At 51.4% G+C, this 20,672-nt stretch overlaps 2 protein-coding genes across 3 annotated transcripts in view; both read right to left on the bottom strand.

Moving 5' to 3' along the window:
* Nucleotides 1-20,672, bottom strand: part of ppp1r16a (protein phosphatase 1, regulatory subunit 16A) — a 187,082-nt gene that overhangs the window by 56,036 nt on the left and 110,374 nt on the right. For both annotated transcript variants that reach the window (XM_067969143.1, XM_067969133.1), the window contains 4 exons: nucleotides 10,693-10,763; nucleotides 10,029-10,174; nucleotides 9,381-9,484; nucleotides 4,832-4,956 (listed from right to left, as the gene is read on the bottom strand). In XM_067969143.1, coding sequence (XP_067825244.1) covers nucleotides 4,832-4,956; nucleotides 9,381-9,484; nucleotides 10,029-10,174; nucleotides 10,693-10,763 — 446 coding nt within the window. The remainder of the gene's footprint in view (nucleotides 1-4,831; nucleotides 4,957-9,380; nucleotides 9,485-10,028; nucleotides 10,175-10,692; nucleotides 10,764-20,672) is intronic.
* The window catches only part of LOC137300050 (fucolectin-1-like), a 433,112-nt gene that overhangs the window by 348,097 nt on the left and 64,343 nt on the right, over nucleotides 1-20,672 (bottom strand). The window lies entirely within an intron of this gene.

Genomic DNA, 20,672 nt, shown 5'->3' with positions numbered 1-20,672 from the left:
TTCATGCTAGCTCAATTGCTCATTTTAAATGTGAGATAGATAGCTTTTTGGCAACCAAAGGTATTAAGGGATATGGGCCAAAGGCAGGTATATGGAGTTAGATCACAGATCAGCCATGATCTTATTAAGTGGTGGAGCAGGCTCGAGGGGCTGAATGGCCTACTCCTGTTCCTATGTTCCATATAACCTGGAATATTTAACTCCCAATCATGATTAGCTTGCAGCATTGCCTCAGTAATGGTCACCATGTTATACCCTCCAAGCTGTATTTGAGCCACTAATTCACTCAATTTTATTTCTTATACTCCGTGCGTTAGTATATAAAACTCTTATTTGGGCAAGAGACCCTAGCCTGTGCTTCTGCCCTAATGCTGGGGCAGGGGAATGGGACTAATTGGATAGCTCTTTCAAAGAGCCAGCACAGGCACAAGGTGCCGAATGGCCTTCTTCTGTGCCGTGTCATAGAATGGTTACAGCATGGAAGGAGACCATTCGGCCCGTCGAGTCTGTGCCGGCTCTCTGCAAGAGCAATCCAGCTAGTCCCAACGCCCCCCCCTGCCGTTTCGATGCAGCCCTGCAAATTTTTTCCCTTCAAGTACTTATCCAATTCCCTTTTGAAGGCCATGATTGAATCTGCCTCCACCACCCCCTCGGGCAGTGCATTCCAGATCATAACAACTCGCTGTGTAAAAAAGTTTTTCCTCATGTCACCTTTGGTTCTTTTGCCAATCACCTTAAATCTGTGTCCTCTGGTTCTTGACCCTTCTGCCAATGGGAACAGTTTCTCTCTATCTACTCTGTCTAGACCCTTCATGATTTTGAATACCTCGCAACCATCTCTGTTCCAAGGAGAACAACCCCAGCTTCTCCAATCTATCCACGTAACTGAAGTCCCTCATCCCTGGAATCATTCTAGTAAACCTCCTCTGCACCCTCTCTAAGGCCTTCACATCCTTCCTAAAGTGCAGTGCCCAGAACTGGACATAATACTCCAGTTGTGGCTGAACCAGTGTTTTATAAAGGTTCATCACAACCTCCTTGCTTTTGTACTCTATGCCTCTATTTGTAAAGCCCAGGATCCCGTATGCTTTCTTAACCGCATTCTCAACCTGCCCTGCCACCTTCAACGATTTGCGTACATACACCCCCAGATCTCTCTGTTACTGCACCACTTTTAGAATTGTGCCCTCTGATTTATATTGCCTCTCCTCATTCTTCCTACCAAAATGTATCACTTCGCACTTCTCTGAGTTAAATTTCATCTGCCACGTGCCGCCCATTCCACCAGCCTGTCCATATCCTCTTGAAGTCTATCACTATTCTCCTCACTGTTCACTACACTGCCAAGTTTTGTGTCATCTGCAAATTTGGAAATTGTGCCCTGTACACCCAAGTCCAAGTCATTAATATATATCAAGAAAAGCAGTGGTCCCAGCACTGACCCCTGGGGAACACCAATGTATACCTCCCTCTGGTCCAAAAAACAACCGTTCACCACTACTCTCTGTTTCCTGTCATTTAGCCAATTTCGTATCAATGCTGCCACTGCCCCCTTTTATTCCACGGACTTCAACTTTGATGACAAGCCTATTATGCGGCACTTTATCAAATACCTTTTGGAAGTCCACATACACCATGTCAACTGCATTGCCCTCATCTACCCTCTCTGTTACCTCATCAAAAAACTCTATCAAGTTGGTTAAACACGATTTGCCTTTAACAAATCCATGCTGGCTTTCCCTAATTAATCCACACTTGTCCAGGTGACTGCTAATTCTGTCCCGGATTATCATTTCCAAAAGTTTCCCCACCACTGAGGTTAAACTGACTGGCCTATAGTTGCTGGGTTTATCCTTACACCTTTTTTTGAACAAGGGTGTAACATTTGCAATTCTCCAGTCCTCTGGCACCACCCCTGTATCTAAGGATGTTTGGAAGATTATGGCCAATACCTCCGCAATTTCCACCCTTACTTCCCCCAGCAACCTAGGATGCATCCCATCTGGACAGGGTGACTTATCTACTTTAAGTACAGCTAGACTTTCTAGTACCTCCTCTTTATCAATTTTTAGCCCATCCAGTATCTCAACTACCTCTTCTTTTACTGTTACTCTGACAGCAGCTTCTTCCTTGGTAAAGACAGATGCAAAGTACTCATTTCATACCTCAGCCATGCCCTCTGCTTCCATGAGAAGATCTCCTTTTTGGTCCCTGATCGGTCCTACCCCTCCTCTTACTACCCGTTTACTGTTTATGTGTCTATAGAAGACGTTTGGATTCCCTTTTATGTCATTCTATGATAATACAGATTCATGACTAACTAATTTCCTACGGCGTCAGTAGGCTGAAGTGAGGCGAGAGGAGAAAATAGTGGCGGTGAAAATTGACCAGAATAATAAAAGACTCCATGACCTCCCTGGTCCATCTGTACACAGCAAATTTACTCTACGAGCCATCAGAGCGGCCCCACACACCTTTTAAAAGGAAACGTATAGCTTTGTGTTAAAAGCAAACACATCTCTGCTTGCTTTTCATTATCCTTAGAGCTCTGTTGGGATGGGGAGGTACTGAGTGGGGCTCCCCAGGGCTCAGAGTTGGGGTTTTGTCCGAATGGGGAGGTACTGAGTGGGGGGCCCCAGGGCTCAGAGTTGGGATTGTGTTGGGATGGTGAAGTACTGAGTGGGGGGCCCCAGGGCTCAGAGTTGGGATTGTGTCGGGATGGTGAGGTACTGAGTGGGGGGCCCCAGGGCTCAGAGTTGGGATTGTGTCGGGATTGTGAGGTACTGAGTGGGGGGCCCCAGGGCTCAGAGTTGGGGTTTTGTCGGGATGGGGAGGTACTGAGTGGGGCTCCCCAGGGCTCAGAGTTGGGATTGTGTTGGGATGGTGAGGTACTGAGTGGGGGGCCCCAGGGCTCAGAGTTGGGATTGTGTCGGGATTGTGAGGTACTGAGTGGGGGGCCCCAGGGCTCAGAGTTGGGATTGTGTCGGGATGGGGAGGTACTGAGTGGGGCTCCTCAGGGCTCAGAGTTGGGGTTTTGTCGGGATGGGGAGGTACTGAGTGGGGCTCCTCAGGGCTCAGAGTTGGGGTTTTGTCGGGATGGGGAGGTACTGAGTGGGGCTCCCCAGGACTCAGAGTTGGGATTGTGTTGGGATGGTGAGGTACTGAGTGGGGCTCCCCAGGACTCAGAGCTGACACCACTACTCTTTCTAATTTATATCGATGACATGGACTCAGAAACTCAATGCAAAGTGGCCAAATTTGAAGAGTGAGATTTTCCTCAGCACTTGCCCCTGAAAAGTCCTCCCACTTTTCTAAGTACTCTCCTCCTGTCCTGTGGCCCACTAGAGATCTGGAGCTCGGTGCCTGGGGAGATGCAGTTGGGAACCCATATCACACCGTCCTACGACAAAGTGAACTGTTGCTATGCGCTGCCCACAATATTGAGAGACTTTATTGGAGCTTGCCTTGCTTGCCACCTGGCCTCCCATCAAAACTCTGCTCCCCGTGTCCCATCTTATACCAAGTGCTGCTCGCCCATCACGCCCACCCTCGCTGACCTGCATAGGCCGCCAGTACCCCACTCAAGTTTAAAGTTCTTGCCCTTGTGTTTAAATAGCTCCACGGCCTCAGGCCACCCATTTCCAAAACTGCAATCCCCTGCCTGAACTCTCCGTCCCCCTGACTGTGAATCCCTCTCCCTTTATCCCACCACTGGTGGCCATTCCTCCAGCTGCCTAGGCCCCATGCTCTGGAATTCCTTCCCTATACCCTTCCACCTTTCCATCCCCACGACTCCTTTAAGACCCTCCTTAAAAACCCACCTCTCACATCAAGCTTTTGATCGTCCCTCCCAACATCTCCTTTGTCTCCTCATCCCCTTCCCTGTGCAATGCCGTAGGATTTTTTTTCTACGTTATACGAATGCAGATGGCGTTGTCATTTTCGACTGGGCAGATAACAATGAATGGCCACGCTTATGAAATTAAAAACTCTTTCCCATGGATCATGCAGGTCTGATTTCCAGTCTGTGATCTCAGATGCCGTAGCAGTTTAGACGCCTCAACTGGCCTCGGCACTGCTGGGCTGGGAAGTGCGGGCGTACAGACGTTGGACAAGGACAGGATGGAGTGTGGCAGTGACGGCCCTGGCAGTTGAACAGCCCACTTAGGCTCACACAGATATAATGGGTACGGCAGGATAGTAGTTATGATACTGGACTAGTAATCCAGAGGTCCGGACTAATTATTCAGAGAATGGGAGTTCAAATCCCACCATGGCAGTTTGAGAATTTGAATTAAGTTTAAATAAGACCAGGAAAAATGACCATGAAGCTGTCTGATAGTCTTAAAAACTCAACTGGTTCACTAATGTCCCTCTAGGGAAGGAAACCTGCCATCCTTCCCGGTCTGGGCCTATAAGTGACTCCAGTCCCATACTAACTGACTCTTAATTGCCCTCTGAAGTGGCCGAGCAAGTTACTCCGTTGTATCAAACTGCTACAAAGAATAACACTAACTCCCTACCTGACAGCACTGTGGGAGAACCTTCACCACACTGACTGCAGCAGCTCAAGAAGGCGGCTCACCACCACCTTCTCAAGGTAGCAAGGGATGGGAAATAATTGCAGCCTTGACAGCGATGCCCACATCGCGAGAATGAATGGCCAGGTTGCCTCGGTACTAGGGGGCTGCTGAGGCTGGGACTGAATCCTGGAAAGAACCCGCACATTTGACGGGGGAAGGCAAGGGTCACAGGTGCTGGAGAAAAGGGGAAGAAACTTCAGGAGAGTTTATGTGCGCATTATGTGAGAGCAGAGACAACAGGGCCATACCAGGCAGGTGCCCAGGTCGTCCTGGCCATTCAGGCCCGAGTCGGTCTCCACCAGCCTTCGGATGTCTTCAATCAACCGCCTCTCTGTGGCCGCTCGCGATTCGTCAATTTTTTCCTGAGTGATACCTGAAAGGAATAAAAAATATTTAAGGCAAGTTTACAAAAATAACGAGCAAAATACCTGCGAGGAAGAGATCGAGCTGGCTGAGCATTATTATAGTGTGCTCCCTCAATGGGCCAGTTGGTTAAACTCAGTAGAAACCAGGCCGCACCGATCAGAGGATGCCAGGTTTCACAGCCCGGATGTGATCAGCTGTACCAGATTCAGTACCCGGTCTGTTCCGAGTTATCCCAGATTCTGTACCCGGTCTGTTCCGAGTTATCCCAGATTCTGTACCCGGTCTGTTCCGAGTTATCCCAGATTCTGTACCCGGTCTGTTCCGAGTTATCCCAGATTCTGTACCCGGTCTGTTCCGAGTTATCCCAGATTCTGTACCCGGTCTGTTCCGAGTTATCCCAGATTCTGTACCCGGTCTGTTCCGAGTTTTCCCAGATTCTGTACCCGGTCTGTTCCGAGTTATCCCAAATTCAGTACCCGGTCTGTTCCACGTTATCCCAAATTCTGTACCCGGTCTGTTCTGTGTTATCCCAGATTCTGTACCCAGTCTGTTCCAAGTTATCCCAAATTCAGTACCCGGTCTGTTCCGAGTTATCCCAGATTCTGTACCCAGTCTGTTCCGAGTTATCCCAGATTCTGTACCCGGTCTGTTCCGAGTTATCCCAAATTCTGTACCCGGTCTGTTCCGAGTTATCCCAGATTCAGTACCCAGTCTGTTACGAGTTATCCCAGATTCAGTACCCGGTCTGTTCTGAGTTATCCCAGATTATGTACCCAGTCTGTTCCGAGTTATCCCAAATTCTGTACCCGGTCTGTTCCGAGTTATCCCAGATTCTGTACCCGGTCTGTTCTGAGTTATCCCAGATTCTGTACCCAGTCTGTTCCAAGTTATCCCAAATTCAGTACCCGGTCTGTTCCACGTTATCCCAATTTCTGTACCCGGTCTGTTCTGTGTTATCCCAGATTCTGTACCCAGTCTGTTCCAAGTTATCCCAAATTCAGTACCCGGTCTGTTCCGAGTTATCCCAGATTCTGTACCCGGTCTGTTCCGAGTTATCCCAAATTCTGTACCCGGTCTGTTCCGAGTTATCCCAGATTCAGTACCCGGTCTGTTCCGAGTTATCCCAGATTCAGTACCCGGTCTGTTCCGAGTTATCCCAGATTCAGTACCTGGTCTGTTCTGAGTTATCCCAAATTCTGTACCCGGTCTGTTCCGAGTTATCCCAGATTCTGTACCCGGTCTGTTCCGAGTTATCCCAGATTCTGTACCCGGTCTGTTCCGAGTTATCCCAAATTCAGTACTCGGTCTGTTCCGAGTTATCCCAGATTCTGTACCCAGTCTGTTCCGAGTTATCCCAGATTCTGTACCCGGTCTGTTCCGAGTTATCCCAAATTCTGTACCCGGTCTGTTCCGAGTTATCCCAGATTCTGTACCCGGTCTGTTCCGAGTTATCCCAGATTCTGTACCCGGTCTGTTCCGAGTTATCCCAGATTCTGTACCCGGTCTGTTCCGAGGTATCCCAGATTCTGTACCCGGTCTGTTCCACGTTATCCCAGATTCTGTACCCGGTCTGTTCCGAGTTATCCCAGACTCTGTACCCGGTCTGTTCCGAGTTATCCCAGACTCTGTACCCGGTCTGTTCAGAGTTATCCCAGATTCTGTACCCGGTCTGTTCCGAGTTATCCCAGACTCTGTACCCGGTCTGTTCCACGTTATCCCAGACTCTGTACCCGGTCTGTTCCACGTTATCCCAGACTCTGTACCCGGTCTGTTCCACGTTATCCCAGACTCTGTACCCGGTCTGTTCCACGTTATCCCAGACTCTGTACCCGGTCTGTTCCACGTTATCCCAGACTCTGTACCCGGTCTGTTCCACGTTATCCCAGACTCAGTACCCGGTCTGTTCCACGTTATCCCAGACTCTGTACCCGGTCTGTTCCGAGTTATCCCAGACTCTGTACCCGGTCTGTTCCGAGTTATCCCAGACTCTGTACCCGGTCTGTTCCGAGTTATCCCAGACTCTGTACCCGGTCTGTTCCACGTTATCCCAGACTCTGTACCCGGTCTGTTCCACGGTATCCCAGACTCTGTACCCGGTCTGTTCCACGGTATCCCAGACTCTGTACCCGGTCTGTTCCACGGTATCCCAGACTCTGTACCCGGTCTGTTCCACGGTATCCCAGACTCTGTACCCGGTCTGTTCCACGTTATCCCAGACTCTGTACCCGGTCTGTTCCGAGTTATCCCAGACTCTGTACCCGGTCTGTTCCACGTTATCCCAGACTCTGTACCCGGTCTGTTCCGAGTTATCCCAGACTCTGTACCCGGTCTGTTCCACGTTATCCCAGACTCTGTACCCGGTCTGTTCTGTGTTATCCCAGACTCTGTACCCGGTCTGTTCCGAGTTATCCCAGACTCTGTACCCGGTCTGTTCCACGTTATCCCAGACTCTGTACCCGGTCTGTTCCACGTTATCCCAGACTCTGTACCCGGTCTGTTCCACGTTATCCCAGACTCTGTACCCGGTCTGTTCCGAGTTATCCCAGACTCTGTACCCGGTCTGTTCCGAGTTATCCCAGACTCTGTACCCGGTCTGTTCCACGTTATCCCAGACTCTGTACCCGGTCTGTTCCACGTTATCCCAGACTCTGTACCCGGTCTGTTCCGAGTTATCCCAGACTCTGTACCCGGTCTGTTCCGAGTTATCCCAGACTCTGTACCCGGTCTGTTCCACGTTATCCCAGACTCTGTACCCGGTCTGTTCCACGTTATCCCAGACTCTGTACCCGGTCTGTTCCACGTTATCCCAGACTCTGTACCCGGTCTGTTCCACGTTATCCCAGACTCTGTACCCGGTCTGTTCCACGTTATCCCAGACTCTGTACCCGGTCTGTTCCGAGTTATCCCAGACTCTGTACCCGGTCTGTTCCGAGTTATCCCAGACTCTGTACCCGGTCTGTTCCACGTTATCCCAGTTTCGACACGCGGACTGTGCCTGATTAGCATCCACTTGGAGGGTGCGTGGGACTGGACAGGACACAGCTTGCTCAGGATGCCCGCACTTGGGTGTGGTACACAAGGGTGGTGGGTGACTGTGGAAATGTAGCCCAGAAGAAACCAAAGATTTTGAGAGAGAATGGGGGAGAAAGAGAAGAACGTGGTTGTGAGAAAAAAGATGCTGCCCTTGGCACACAGATTTAAAAAAGGGGTGAGTGGGAGGGACACCAGGCTGGAATAAATTCAGAAGATAGAAAGAAAGTTAATTTATACATCACATCTCACAGAGATCCCAAAGCACTTGACAGCCAATTACTTTGAAGTGCAGTCACTGCTGTTTTATGGGCAAACACTGCAGCTATTTAGCACAAGCAAGATCCCACTAACAGCAATCAGTTTTTTTGGTGGTTGAGGGAGGAATGGGATACTTTACAACCACTTGAACAGGCAGATGGCACCTCCGACAGTGCAGCACTCCCTCAGTACTGACCCTCCGACAGTGCAGCGCTCCCTCAGTACTGACCCTCTGACAGTGCAGCACTCCCTCAGTACTGACCCTCCGACAGTGCAGCACTCCCTCAGTACTGACCCTCCGACAGTGCAGCGCTCCCTCAGTACTGACCCTCCGACAGTGCAGCACTCCCTCAGTACTGACCCTCCGACAGTGCAGCACTCCCTCAGTACTGACCCTCTGACAGTGCAGCACTCCCTCAGTACTGACCCTCTGACAGCGCGGCGCTCCCTCAGTACTGACCCTCCGACAGTGCAGCGCTCCCTCAGTACTGACCCTCTGACAGTGCAGCACTCCCTCAGTACTGACCCTCTGACAGTGCAGCGCTCCCTCAGTACTGACCCTCGGACAGTGCGGCGCTCCCTCAGTACTGACCCTCTGACAGTGCAGCGCTCCCTCAGTACTGACCCTCTGACAGCGCGGCGCTCCCTCAGTACTGACCCTCCGACAGTGCAGCGCTCCCTCAGTACTGACCCTCTGACAGCGCGGCGCTCCCTCAGTACTGACCCTCTGACAGTGCAGCACTCCCTCAGTACTGACCCTCTGACAGTGCAGCACTCCCTCAGTACTGACCCTCCGACAGTGCAGCACTCCCTCAGTACTGACCCTCCGACAGTGCGGCGCTCCCTCAGTACTGACCCTCCAACAGCGCAGCGCTCCCTCAGTACTGACCCTCCGACAGTCCAGCGCTCCCTCAGTACTGACCCTCCGACAGTGCAGCGCTCTCCCAGCTTACGTGCTCAAGTCTCTGGAGTGGGACTCGAACCCACGACCTTCTGAGTCAGAGGTGAGGTCGCGACCACTGAGCCACGGTGTGACTTACTGACTAGATTTATGCATGAAGGTCACTTGGGTGAGGCATGATGCGACCGTACCCCAGCAAGAGCCAGCGTTACTCTTCAGAAAATAAATATATTTCATACCCTGCTGGGCCATTGCGTTCTCGATGTAGTCCAAGGTGACATCATCCTCACACAGATCGTAAGGCATGTTCCCATCAGCATTCACGGCCAGGAGGTTAGCACCACTGAAAAGAGAAAGAATCACCGTTGGAACTCGGCCAGTGTCACACAGAGAAATTCACCTACGGTGTAGCCCGGCCGAAACCAGCACCAACTTCACTGTACAGTGGGCAGCCAATGCAGCAATCAACCTACTTCAAAAGTCACCCAGATCGCACAGTGCATTATGAATCAAACAGCAAACTGGAGGGGCTACATTTGGCCTCAGTGCCCCTGGGCTGGGGGGAGGGGGAAATCAGTCAGTGTTCCTGTCCGCTATCCAGTGCCACTTGCTGCAAAGTGTCTGGACGTCAGGTAAGGAAAGGACTGGACTCAACTGTGATGCAACCCATGTTGAAACAGTTCCCCGCTGACACGCAATGTCTGGGCTCCCACAAGGAGAATGGCCACTCGGGCGAGGCACCGGAGGGCGGGCGAGGCCCGTGGAACCTCCCGGAGCGGAGGGGGAGTCGAACAAAATCAAACGCGAGGTGCTGAACGGCGCTGCCCCTCCCCTCCCCTCCCCCAGACGTTCTTTGACGGCCGAAGCGGGTGGGCTCTGTACGTAACTGTTGGATCAGCTGTTGCACCAGGTGTAGGTGTCCACAGGTGGCGGCTGCGTGCAGCGGGGTCCACAGCTCACTGTCGCACGCATTCACGTTTGCTCTGGCCTCGAGCAGCAACTTGACAATTTCCTCGTAGTCATCGATACAGCACTGAAAAAACAAGACAAGAGATGGAGAGAGGGCTGTTACAGCACAAAGCACAAGTAGTAACGGGGAGGGCCAGCGTGCAGCAATCTAAAACTCAGCACTCCAGCAGCAACTCTCCTCTCTGTGCCCAGCCCTGGATATATACTTGAAAGGGAAATATTTGCAGGGCTATGGGGAAACAGCGGGGGAATGGGACTAATTGGGTAGCTCTTTCAAAGAGCCGGCACAGGCACGATGGGCCGAACGGCCTCCTGTGCTGTAAGATTGTTTGAGTGAGGCCAGAGGCTCCTATTTGTTCCCTGGATTGATGCCACTCAAGACTACTGAATTTGAATTTAATTCTTGTTCTAGGAGTCACTTTCCTAACAAAAATCTGCACAGTGTCACAGGATGGTGGACTCCCCAACACTGCAGAATGTCCAGCAGTACACTCGCAGACTAATCACACACCAACGTGATACACTGGCAAACACAGTTGCACTCTCCCCGGCTCTACATCCAGGTCAAAGTCTCACACTCACCTGATGCAGTGCAGTCAAACCATCCTCGTTAAACAAGTCTGGAGTTATTCCATTCTTCAATAACTGCCGAACTGTAAGAAAAGAAAAACCGCTCGTCACTAACAGAGGTTTACGAGTGACAGGGCTCCTCAACAGTTCAACAAAGTGAGTAATGTTAGGTGTAGGGATAGGCCAGACTCCATTTCAGGCCCTCACTGAAGTATTCCCAGTTCAGGTACAGCACGGGTTAGATACAGAGTAAAGCTCCCTCTACACTGTCCCATCAAACACTCCCAGGACAGGTACAGCACGGGTTAGATACAGAGTAAAGCTCCCTCTACACTGTCCCATCAAACACTCCCAGGGCAGGTACAGCACGGGTTAGATACAGAGTAAAGCTCCCTCTACACTGTCCCATCAAACACTCCCAGGGCAGGTACAGTGTTAGATACAGAGTAAAGCTCCCTCTACACTGTCCCATCAAACACTCCCAGTTCTGGTCATCGGTTGCCAGATCTAGCAATGACTTCTCTCACCTTCCCTGCATTGTGATATTTAGGGTCCTCCCGGTGACATCGTCTGTGGGAATGTACGGCAATGAAACACAGATCTACCTCTCCACCAGCTGCCTCGACTCCTCTGGGCTGTATTACATTGTCTCGCACCCAGTCTCGGATGGAGAGTAGAGAGTCTAGAGAATCTGTGGCTGTTCTCTTTCAATTGTAAACAATTTTACAACACCAAGTTATAGTCCAACGATTTTTATTTGAAATCTACAAGCTTTTGGAGGCTTACTCCGAAAGCTTGTAGATTTCAAATAAAAATCGTTGGACTATAACTTGGTGTTGTAAAATTGTTTACAATTGTCAACCCCAGTCCATCACCGGCATCTCCACATCATGTTCTCTTTCAAGCAGAGAAGTTTAGGGGGAGATTTAATAGAGGTGATCAAAATTATATGGGGTTCTGTTGGTATATAAGGAAAAACAGTTTCCAGTGACAGAAGGGTCAGTAACCAGAGGACACAGATTCAAGATAATTGGCGAAAGAACCAGCGGGGAATTGAGGAGAATATTGTCTACGTTGTTATGATCTGGAATGCACTGCCTGAAAGGGTGGTGGAAGCAGATTCAATAATAACTTTCAAACGGAGATTGGATAAATACGTAAAGCAGAAAAGCTTGCAGAGCTACAGGGGAAGAGCAGGGGAGCGGGATTAATTGGATAGCTGTTTCAAAGAGCCGGCACAGACACGATGGGCCGAATGGCCTCCTTGGGTGCTATATCATTCTGTGATTCTATGGGTGCTAAATTGGGCTGTGTTGCGCCCGTTGTTTCGGTGCTACGCAGCCTCCCGCAGGTCCAAGATGGCGTCTTGGATGCACACGCACGGTTCTAGCATGACGTGCGCGGGCGCCATCTTGGTAAAGGGTTTAGTGTATGAGCAGAGAATGGATGCTGGCATCATTTAAAGTGGGGAGAAAATGCGTAGAACCAGTGTGCAACGCTGATTTAAAGTGATAGACACCATTTTGGGACTAAACGCTCACTTCAATGCACAATTTTAACCACAATCGTCTAAGCATGTCTTAAGAGTGCCTGGAGGACCCCCTATTTAAAGGGACCATGCAGGATTTACAGGTTATTTGCTGGATTATTGCTTCTGGATGCTGATATATTTGCAACTGTTTTTGGAGGTCTCCTACACTTGAATACTGGGTCGAGGGGATATAGTCTAACGTTTAGAGCCAGGATGTGCAGGAGTGAAGTTAGGAAACACTTCTACACGCAAAGGGTGGGAGACGTTTGGAACGCTAGTCTGCAAATGGCAGTTGATGAATGTTAAATCTGAGATTGATCGATTTCTGTGAACCAAGGGTATTAAGGGATATGGGGCTAAGGTGGGTATTTGGAGTTAGGTCACAGGTCAACCACGATCTCACTGAATGCCACGGCCACTTGCTGCCTCTTGATATGCGCCACCTTCTCCTGCAAGAAAGCGGGACGTGTGTCTGGGTGATGTGCCTGTCATGGTTGAATAGCTGCCAGTGTGTGTGGCCTGAGAGTTGTGGGTGGGCGGCTTGCAACAGTGGTAATGTGTGAGGGTGAGAGGAAGCATCTGATTGGTAGAGTTGAGTACTGATGGAGAGAGTTTGTTGGTATGTGGGTGATGAGGGTGTAGTGTGTGGAGCAGTTGGTGGGAGACGCCACTTGACAATTGACCTCACTCACCTTGACCACTCATGTCAAAGCATTGAACTTCCTCCTGAATTGCATCCATTTGTGCCTGGCATTGACTGCATTCCCCTGCTGCCTCCCACTGCCTTTTTAGCATATGTCTGGAGGGCCTCTTGGCGGCCCCCCCCCCCGCGGACATAGGATGTCCCTCCTTCTTGCCCCAAGATCTCTAGTGCATCAGCAGAGAACCTTGGTGCACGCACTCTCGCAGGCCTGGTACCAACTCGGACCGGCAGATTGGTGAGGTCTGACGTGCAGATTAGAGGATGTGGGATTTAGTAGTCTGCAACCTTTATTCAATGTTTTAACATTACTCATCAGTTTGTAAACATAGGGACAGGACCTGTGTTGTACGTGTGCGATGTATGATCTCCGTTCAGGCAGCAGACTCTTACTTTTAGCAAATTACAAGTACCGGTTACCTTTAAGAGATTTTGGCTGGCTGTCAGAGAGACAGTCTGCCTTTAAGTGATTGGGGCTCCTCCTGCTGGTGAAAAGTGAAAATGCCATTCAATCCTCGAGGCAACGTGGGTCTGGAACGTTGCTTTCAGGTCAGTGCCGAGGCCGGACGAATGCCTCGTCCTGCCTGCACTGGAAGCACCGGGCACAGGTTAATCGCGGATCGTGATACCAGCACCCGGTTTTGGGCCTTATGCAATTTAACCCCCTATAATTTCTTACAGCTCAACACATGGAAGCCTGAAGCCAATGATTCCTTGCCATTCCCTGGCCACTGTCTCGGGCTCAACCAACCCGTTCCCAACCTTGGCGTCCTGTTCAACTCAGCACTCAGCACTAGACCTCATACCCTCTTCATCTAAGACCACCGTAACACTGCCGCCTCCACCCCTCCCCGAGTCCTCCCACTGCTCAGACGTGCCATCTCCGCCTTCAGACTCCACTATTCCCCTGCCCTTTCCCCAAATCCTTTTAAAATGTTTCCTTTTCAGAATATATACACACATGCACCTATCCCATGCCGCAGCTGGCCCGGCAGTGCTCAATAGGACAGGATAGAGACAGCTTACTCTGCGACCAACCCGTGCCCTGTAGAAGCTCCACCCTGCACCCTGCTCATGCGGTACCTGACACACAGTGCGTAAAGCAGAAAACTGTTCCACCCTCAATACCAAAATCCCCTCCCCTTCAAAACGGTCATCAGTGGGTGTACCTCCTGCCCGTCACCCTCCCGCCCCGTCACCCTCCCGGCCCGTCACCCTCCCGGCCCGTCACCCTCCCGCCCCGTCACCCTCCCGCCCCGTCACCCTCCCGCCCCGTCACCCTCCCGGCCCGTCACCCTCCCGCCCCGTCACCCTCCCGCCCCGTCACCCTCCCGCCCCGTCACCCTCCCGCCCCGTCACCCTCCCGCCCCGTCACCCTCCCGCCCCGTCACCCTCCCGCCCAGTCACCCTCCCGGCCCGTCACCCTCCCGCCCCGTCACCCTCCCGCCCCGTCACCCTCCCGCCCCGTCACCCTCCCGGCCCGTCACCCTCCCGGCCCGTCACCCTCCCGGCCCGTCACCCTCCTGCCCCGTCACTCTCCTGCCCGTCACTCTCCCGCCCCGTCACTCTCCTGCCCCGTCAGCGGGAGAGGTGCTCTAGTTTGCTCTGCCGCAGTTGGTCTGAAATAACTTACAGTCCGACAAACCTGAACTCGAGCAATTGCTGAATAATTACAGAGCATCTGAAGGTGACCGGGATTGGGGCCAAGAGCGGCTTGGGATTCAGGAAGAGAGCAGAATTCATGATTAACAGAGATAGCGGCCCTCCAGCTAAGATTCAGGTCTTGTGAGAGTGCTGCTGCTTTCATCATTAACTGCTACCCTAACATTTCCTCGATAAACAGCCCATGCACACTGACAAAGAACAATTTCATAAGAAAAATTATTATACACTGTGTAATGTCAGACACCCCACTGTCAGAGAGCTCACTGCTGGTACAGGGACAGACAGTGTGAGACACCCCACTGTCAGAGAGCACACTACTGGTACAGGGACAGACAGTGTGAGACACCCCACTGTCAGAGAGCTCACTGCTGGTACAGGGACAGACAGTGTCAGACACCCCACTGTCAGAGAGCTCACTGCTGGTACAGGGACAGACAGTGTGAGACACCCCACTGTCAGAGAGCTCACTGCTGGTACAGGGACAGACAGTGTGAGACACCCCACTGTCAGAGAGCTCACTACTGGTACAGGGATAGTGTGAGAAACCCCACTGTCAGAGAGGTCACAACTGGTACAGGGACAGACAGTGTGAGACACCCCACTGTCAGAGAGCTCACTACTGGTACAGGGATAGTGTGAGACACCCCACTGTCAGAGAGCACACTACTGGTACAGGGACAGACAGTGTGAGACACCCCACTGTCAGAGAGCTCACTGCTGGTACAGGGACAGACAGTGTCAGACACCCCACTGTCAGAGAGCTCACTGCTGGTACAGGGACAGACAGTGTGAGACACCCCACTGTCAGAGAGCTCACTGCTGGTACAGGGACAGACAGTGTGAGACACCCCACTGTCAGAGAGCTCACTACTGGTACAGGGATAGTGTGAGAAACCCCACTGTCAGAGAGGTCACAACTGGTACAGGGACAGACAGTGTGAGACACCCCACTGTCAGAGAGCTCACTACTGGTACAGGGATAGTGTGAGACACCCCACTGTCAGAGAGCTCACTACTGGTACAGGGACAGACAGTGTGAGACACCCCACTGTCAGAGAGCTCACTACTGGTACAGGGACAGACAGTGTGAGACACCCCACTGTCGGTGAGCTCACTGCTGGTACAGGGATAGTGTGACACCCCACTGTCAGTGAGCTCACTACTGGTACAGGGATAATGTGAGACATCCCACTGTCAGTGAGCTCACTACTGGTACAGGGACAGACAGTGTGAGACACCCCACTGTCGGTGAGCTCACTACTGATACAGGGATAGTGTGACACCCCACTGTCAGTGAACTCACTACTGGTTCAGGGACAGTGTGAGACACCCCACTGTCAGAGAGCTCACTACTGGTACAGGGATAGTGTGAGACGTCCCACTGTTAGAGAGCTCACTACTGGTACAGGGATAGTGTGAGACACCCCACTGTCAGAGAGCTCACTACTGGTACAGGGATAGTGTGAGAAACCCCACTGTCAGAGAGGTCACAACTGGTACAGGGACAGACAGTGTGAGACACCCCACTGTCAGAGAGCTCACTACTGGTACAGGGATAGTGTGAGACACCCCACTGTCAGAGAGCTCACTACTGGTACAGGGACAGACAGTGTGAGACACCCCACTGTCAGAGAGCTCACTACTGGTACAGGGACAGACAGTGTGAGACACCCCACTGTCGGTGAGCTCACTGCTGGTACAGGGATAGTGTGACACCCCACTGTCAGTGAGCTCACTACTGGTACAGGGATAATGTGAGACATCCCACTGTCAGTGAGCTCACTACTGGTACAGGGACAGACAGTGTGAGACACCCCACTGTCGGTGAGCTCACTACTGATACAGGGATAGTGTGACACCCCACTGTCAGTGAACTCACTACTGGTTCAGGGACAGTGTGAGACACCCCACTGTCAGAGAGCTCACTACTGGTACAGGGATAGTGTGAGACGTCCCACTGTTAGAGAGCTCACTACTGGTATAGGGATAGTGTGAGACGTCCCCCTGTCAGTGAGCTCACTACTGGTACAGAGATGGTGTGAGCTCACTGACAGGGGGACGTCTCACACTATCCCTGTACCAGTTGTGACCTCTCTGACAGTGGGGTTTCTCACATTATCCCTGTTTCCATGTTGTAACTTCTATGATTCTATCAGGACCTACTCCGTTAATGGTAGGGCGTTGGGGAGTTATCGAACAAAGAGATCTAGGAGTACAGATTCATAGCTCCTTGAAAGTGGAGTCACAGGTGGATAGGGTGGTGAAGAAGGCATTCGGCATGCTTGGTTTCATTGGTCAGAACATTGAATGCAGGAGTTGGGATGTCTTGTTGAAGTTGTACAGGGCATTGGTGAGGCCACACTTGGAGTACTGTGTACAGTTCTGGTCACCCTATTATAGAAAGGATATTATTAAACTAGAAAGAGTGCAGAAAAGATTTACTTGGATGCTACCGGGACTTGATGGTTTGACTTACAGGGAGAGGTTAGACAGACTGGGACTTTTTTCCCTGGAGAGTAGGAGGTTAAGGGGTGATCTTATAGAAGTCTATAAAATAATGAGGGGCATAGATAAGGTCGATAGTCAAAATCTTTTCCCAAAGGTAGGGGAGTCTATAACGAGGGGGCATAGATTTAAGGTGAGAGGGGAGAGATACAAAAGGGTCCAGAGGGGCAATTTTTTCACTCAAAGGGTGGTGAGTGTCTGGAACGAGCTGCCAGAGGCAGTAGTAGAGGCGGGTACAATTTTGTCTTTTAAAAAGCATTTGGACAGTTACATGGGTAAGATGGGTATAGAGGGATATGGGCCAAGTGCAGGCAATTGGGACTAGCTTAGTGGTATAAACTGGGCGACATGGACATGTTGGGCCGAAGGGCCTGTTTCCATGTTGTAACTTCTATGATTCTATGAGAGGCCCCCTGTCAGTGAGCTCCCTATTAGTACAGAGACAGTGTGAGAGGCCCCCTATCAGTGAGCTCACTACTGGTACAGGGATAGTGTGAGACACCCCACTGTCGGTGAGCTCACTGCTGGTACAGGGATAGTGTGAGACACCCCACTGTCAGAGAGCTCACTACTGGTATAGGGATAGTGTGAGACACCCCACTGTCAGAGAGCTCACTACTGGTACAGGGACAGACAGTGTGAGACACCCCACTGTCAGTGAGCTCACTACTGGTACAGGGACAGACAGTGTGAGACACCCCACTGTCAGTGAGCTCACTACTGGTACAGGGATAGTGTGAGACGTCCCACTGTCAGTGAGCTCACTATTAGTACAGAGATGGTGTGAGAGGCCACCTGTCAGTGAGCTCACTATTAGTACAGAGACAGTGTGAGAGGCCCCCTGTCTGTGAGCTCACTATTAGTACAGAGACAGTGTGAGAGGCCCCCTGTCAGTGAGCTCACTATTAGTACAGAGATGGTGTGAGAGGCCCCCTGTCAGTGAGCTCACTATTAGTACAGAGACAGTGTGAGAGGCCCCCTGTCAGTGAGCTCCCTATTAGTACAGAGATGGTGTGAGAGGCCCCCTGTCAGTGAGCTCACTATTAGTACAGAGATGGTGTGAGAGGCCCCCTGTCAGTGAGCTCACTATTAGTACAGAGACAGTGTGAGAGGCCCCCTGTCAGTGAGCTCACTATTAGTACAGAGACAGTGTGAGAGGTCCCGTCAGTGAGCTCACTATTAGTACAGAGACAGTGTGAGAGGCCCCCTGTCAGTGAGCTCACTATTAGTACAGAGATGGTGTGAGAGGCCCCCGTCAGTGAGCTCACTATTAGTACAGAGATGGTGTGAGAGGCCCCTGTCAGTGAGCTCCCTATTAGTACAGAAATGGTGTGAGAGGCCCCCTGTCAGTGAGCTCACTATTAGTACAGAGACAGTGTGAGAGGCCCCCTGTCAGTGAGCTCACTATTAGTACAGAGATGGTGTGAGAGGCCCCCTGTCAGTGAGCTCACTATTAGTACAGAGATGGTGTGAGAGGCCCCCTGTCAGTGAGCTCCCTATTAGTACAGAGATGGTGTGAGAGGCCCCCTGTCAGTGAGCTCACTATTAGTACAGAGACAGTGTGAGAGGCCCCCTGTCAGTGAGCTCACTATTAGTACAGAGATGGTGTGAGAGGCCCCCTGTCAGTGAGCTCACTATTAGTACAGAGATGGTGTGAGAGGCCCCCTGTCAGTGAGCTCACTATTAGTACAGAGACAGTGTGAGAGGCCCCCTGTCAGTGAGCTCACTATTAGTACAGAGATGGTGTGAGAGGCCCCCTGTCAGTGAGCTCACTATTAGTACAGAGATGGTGTGAGAGGGCCCCTGTCAGTGAGCTCACTATTAGTACAGAGATGGTGTGAGAGGCCCCCTGTCAGTGAGCTCACTATTAGTAAAGAGATGGTGTGAGAGGCCCCCTGTCAGTGAGCTTACTATTAGTACAGAGTCAGTGTGAGAGGCCCCCTGTCAGTGAGCTCCCTATTAGTACAGAGATGGTGTGAGAGGCCCCCTGTCAGTGAGCTCACTATTAGTACAGAGATGGTGTGAGAGGCCCCCTGTCAGTGAGTTCACTACTGGTTCAGGGATAGTGTGAGAGGCCCCCTGTCAGTGAGCTCACTACTGGTTCAGGGATAGTGTGAGACATCCCACTGTCAGTGAGCTCACGACTGGTACAGGGACAGTGTGAGAGGCCCCACTGTCAGTGAGCTCACTACTGGGTAAAGGGACAGTGTGAGAGGCCCCACTGTCAGTGAGCTCACTACTGGTACAGGGACAGTGTGAGACATCCCACTGTCAGTGAGCTCACTACTGGTACAGGGACAGTGTGAGAGCCCGACTGTCGGTGAGCTCACTACTGGTACAGGGACAGTGTGAGAGCCCGACTGTCGGTGAGCTCACTACTGGTACAGGGACAGTGTGAGAGCCCGACTGTCGGTGAGCTCCCTACTGGTACAGGGACAGTGTGAGAGCCCGACTGTCGGTGAGCTCACTACTGGTACAGGGACAGTGTGAGAGCCCGACTGTCGGTGAGCTCACTACTGGTACAGGGACAGTGTGAGAGCCCGACTGTCGGTGAGCTCCCTACTGGTACAGGGACAGTGTGAGAGCCCGACTGTCGGTGAGCTCACTACTGGTACAGGGACAGTGTGAGAGCCCGACTGTCGGTGAGCTCACTACTGGTAGAGGCATTGTGCTCCACAGCCGCGTCAGCGAGCTCACTACTGGTAGAGGTTCTGTGTGAGACGCCAATGTGTCAGTGAGCTCACTACTTGTACAGAGGCAGTGTGAGACGTCTCAGCGATATTCCCGCATTGCTGACAGCTGGCTGGTACAAACTATAGCATTCGTGCCAAAATTTAGACAATCACTTCCTATGTTTATTTGAAGGGAAAAGGAGGCGTCTGTTATCACCAAAACAGCTCCTCTTTCCACATGACAGCTGCTAGAAACTGTTCAAATAAAAGTAAGAAGCAAAACCGCAAATGCTGGCACTCGGAAATAAAAACTGGAAATGTTGGAGAGACGGGGCAGGTCAGTCAGCATCTGTGAGCAGAAAGGACAGGTTAATGCTTCGGCTGTGTTACCCTTTATCGTCTCAGTTTGCAGCGGACTGTTCACAATCTCAGCGACCCCGTGTCAAGTTTCTGACCCCATATCCCATCCATCACAAAGACCTCTGAGGGAATGATAGATTTGCCTTCTGCCTGGGCCCAGATCCTTGGTCGTTTTGGAAGCACCAGACATCGAGTTACATCAAAACCACAGCACAGAAACAGGCCATTTGACCCCACTGGTCCATGCTGGTGTTTATGCTCGACACGAGCCTCCTCCCTCCCTACTTCATCTCCCCCTATCAGCATATCCTTCTATTCCTTTCTCCCTCATGTGTTTATCTAGCTTCCCCTTAAATGCATCTATGCTATTCGCCTCAACTACTGCATGTGACACACGCTCACTGGCTTCCTCCCAATTTTCCTGATGGCTGTTTCCCCGAAGGAGCAGGGACTTTTCATCGAGGATAGAAGAATCAGAGAATCAGAGAATGATACAGCACAGATGGAGGCCATTCGGCCCATCATGTCTATTCCAGCTCTTTGAAAGAACTAATTAGTC

Source organism: Heptranchias perlo, chromosome 2 (genome assembly GCF_035084215.1).
Source record: "Heptranchias perlo isolate sHepPer1 chromosome 2, sHepPer1.hap1, whole genome shotgun sequence".
In the NCBI taxonomy this organism is placed as follows: Eukaryota; Metazoa; Chordata; class Chondrichthyes; order Hexanchiformes; family Hexanchidae; genus Heptranchias; species Heptranchias perlo.
This window is presented reverse-complemented; position numbering and strand designations above follow the sequence as displayed.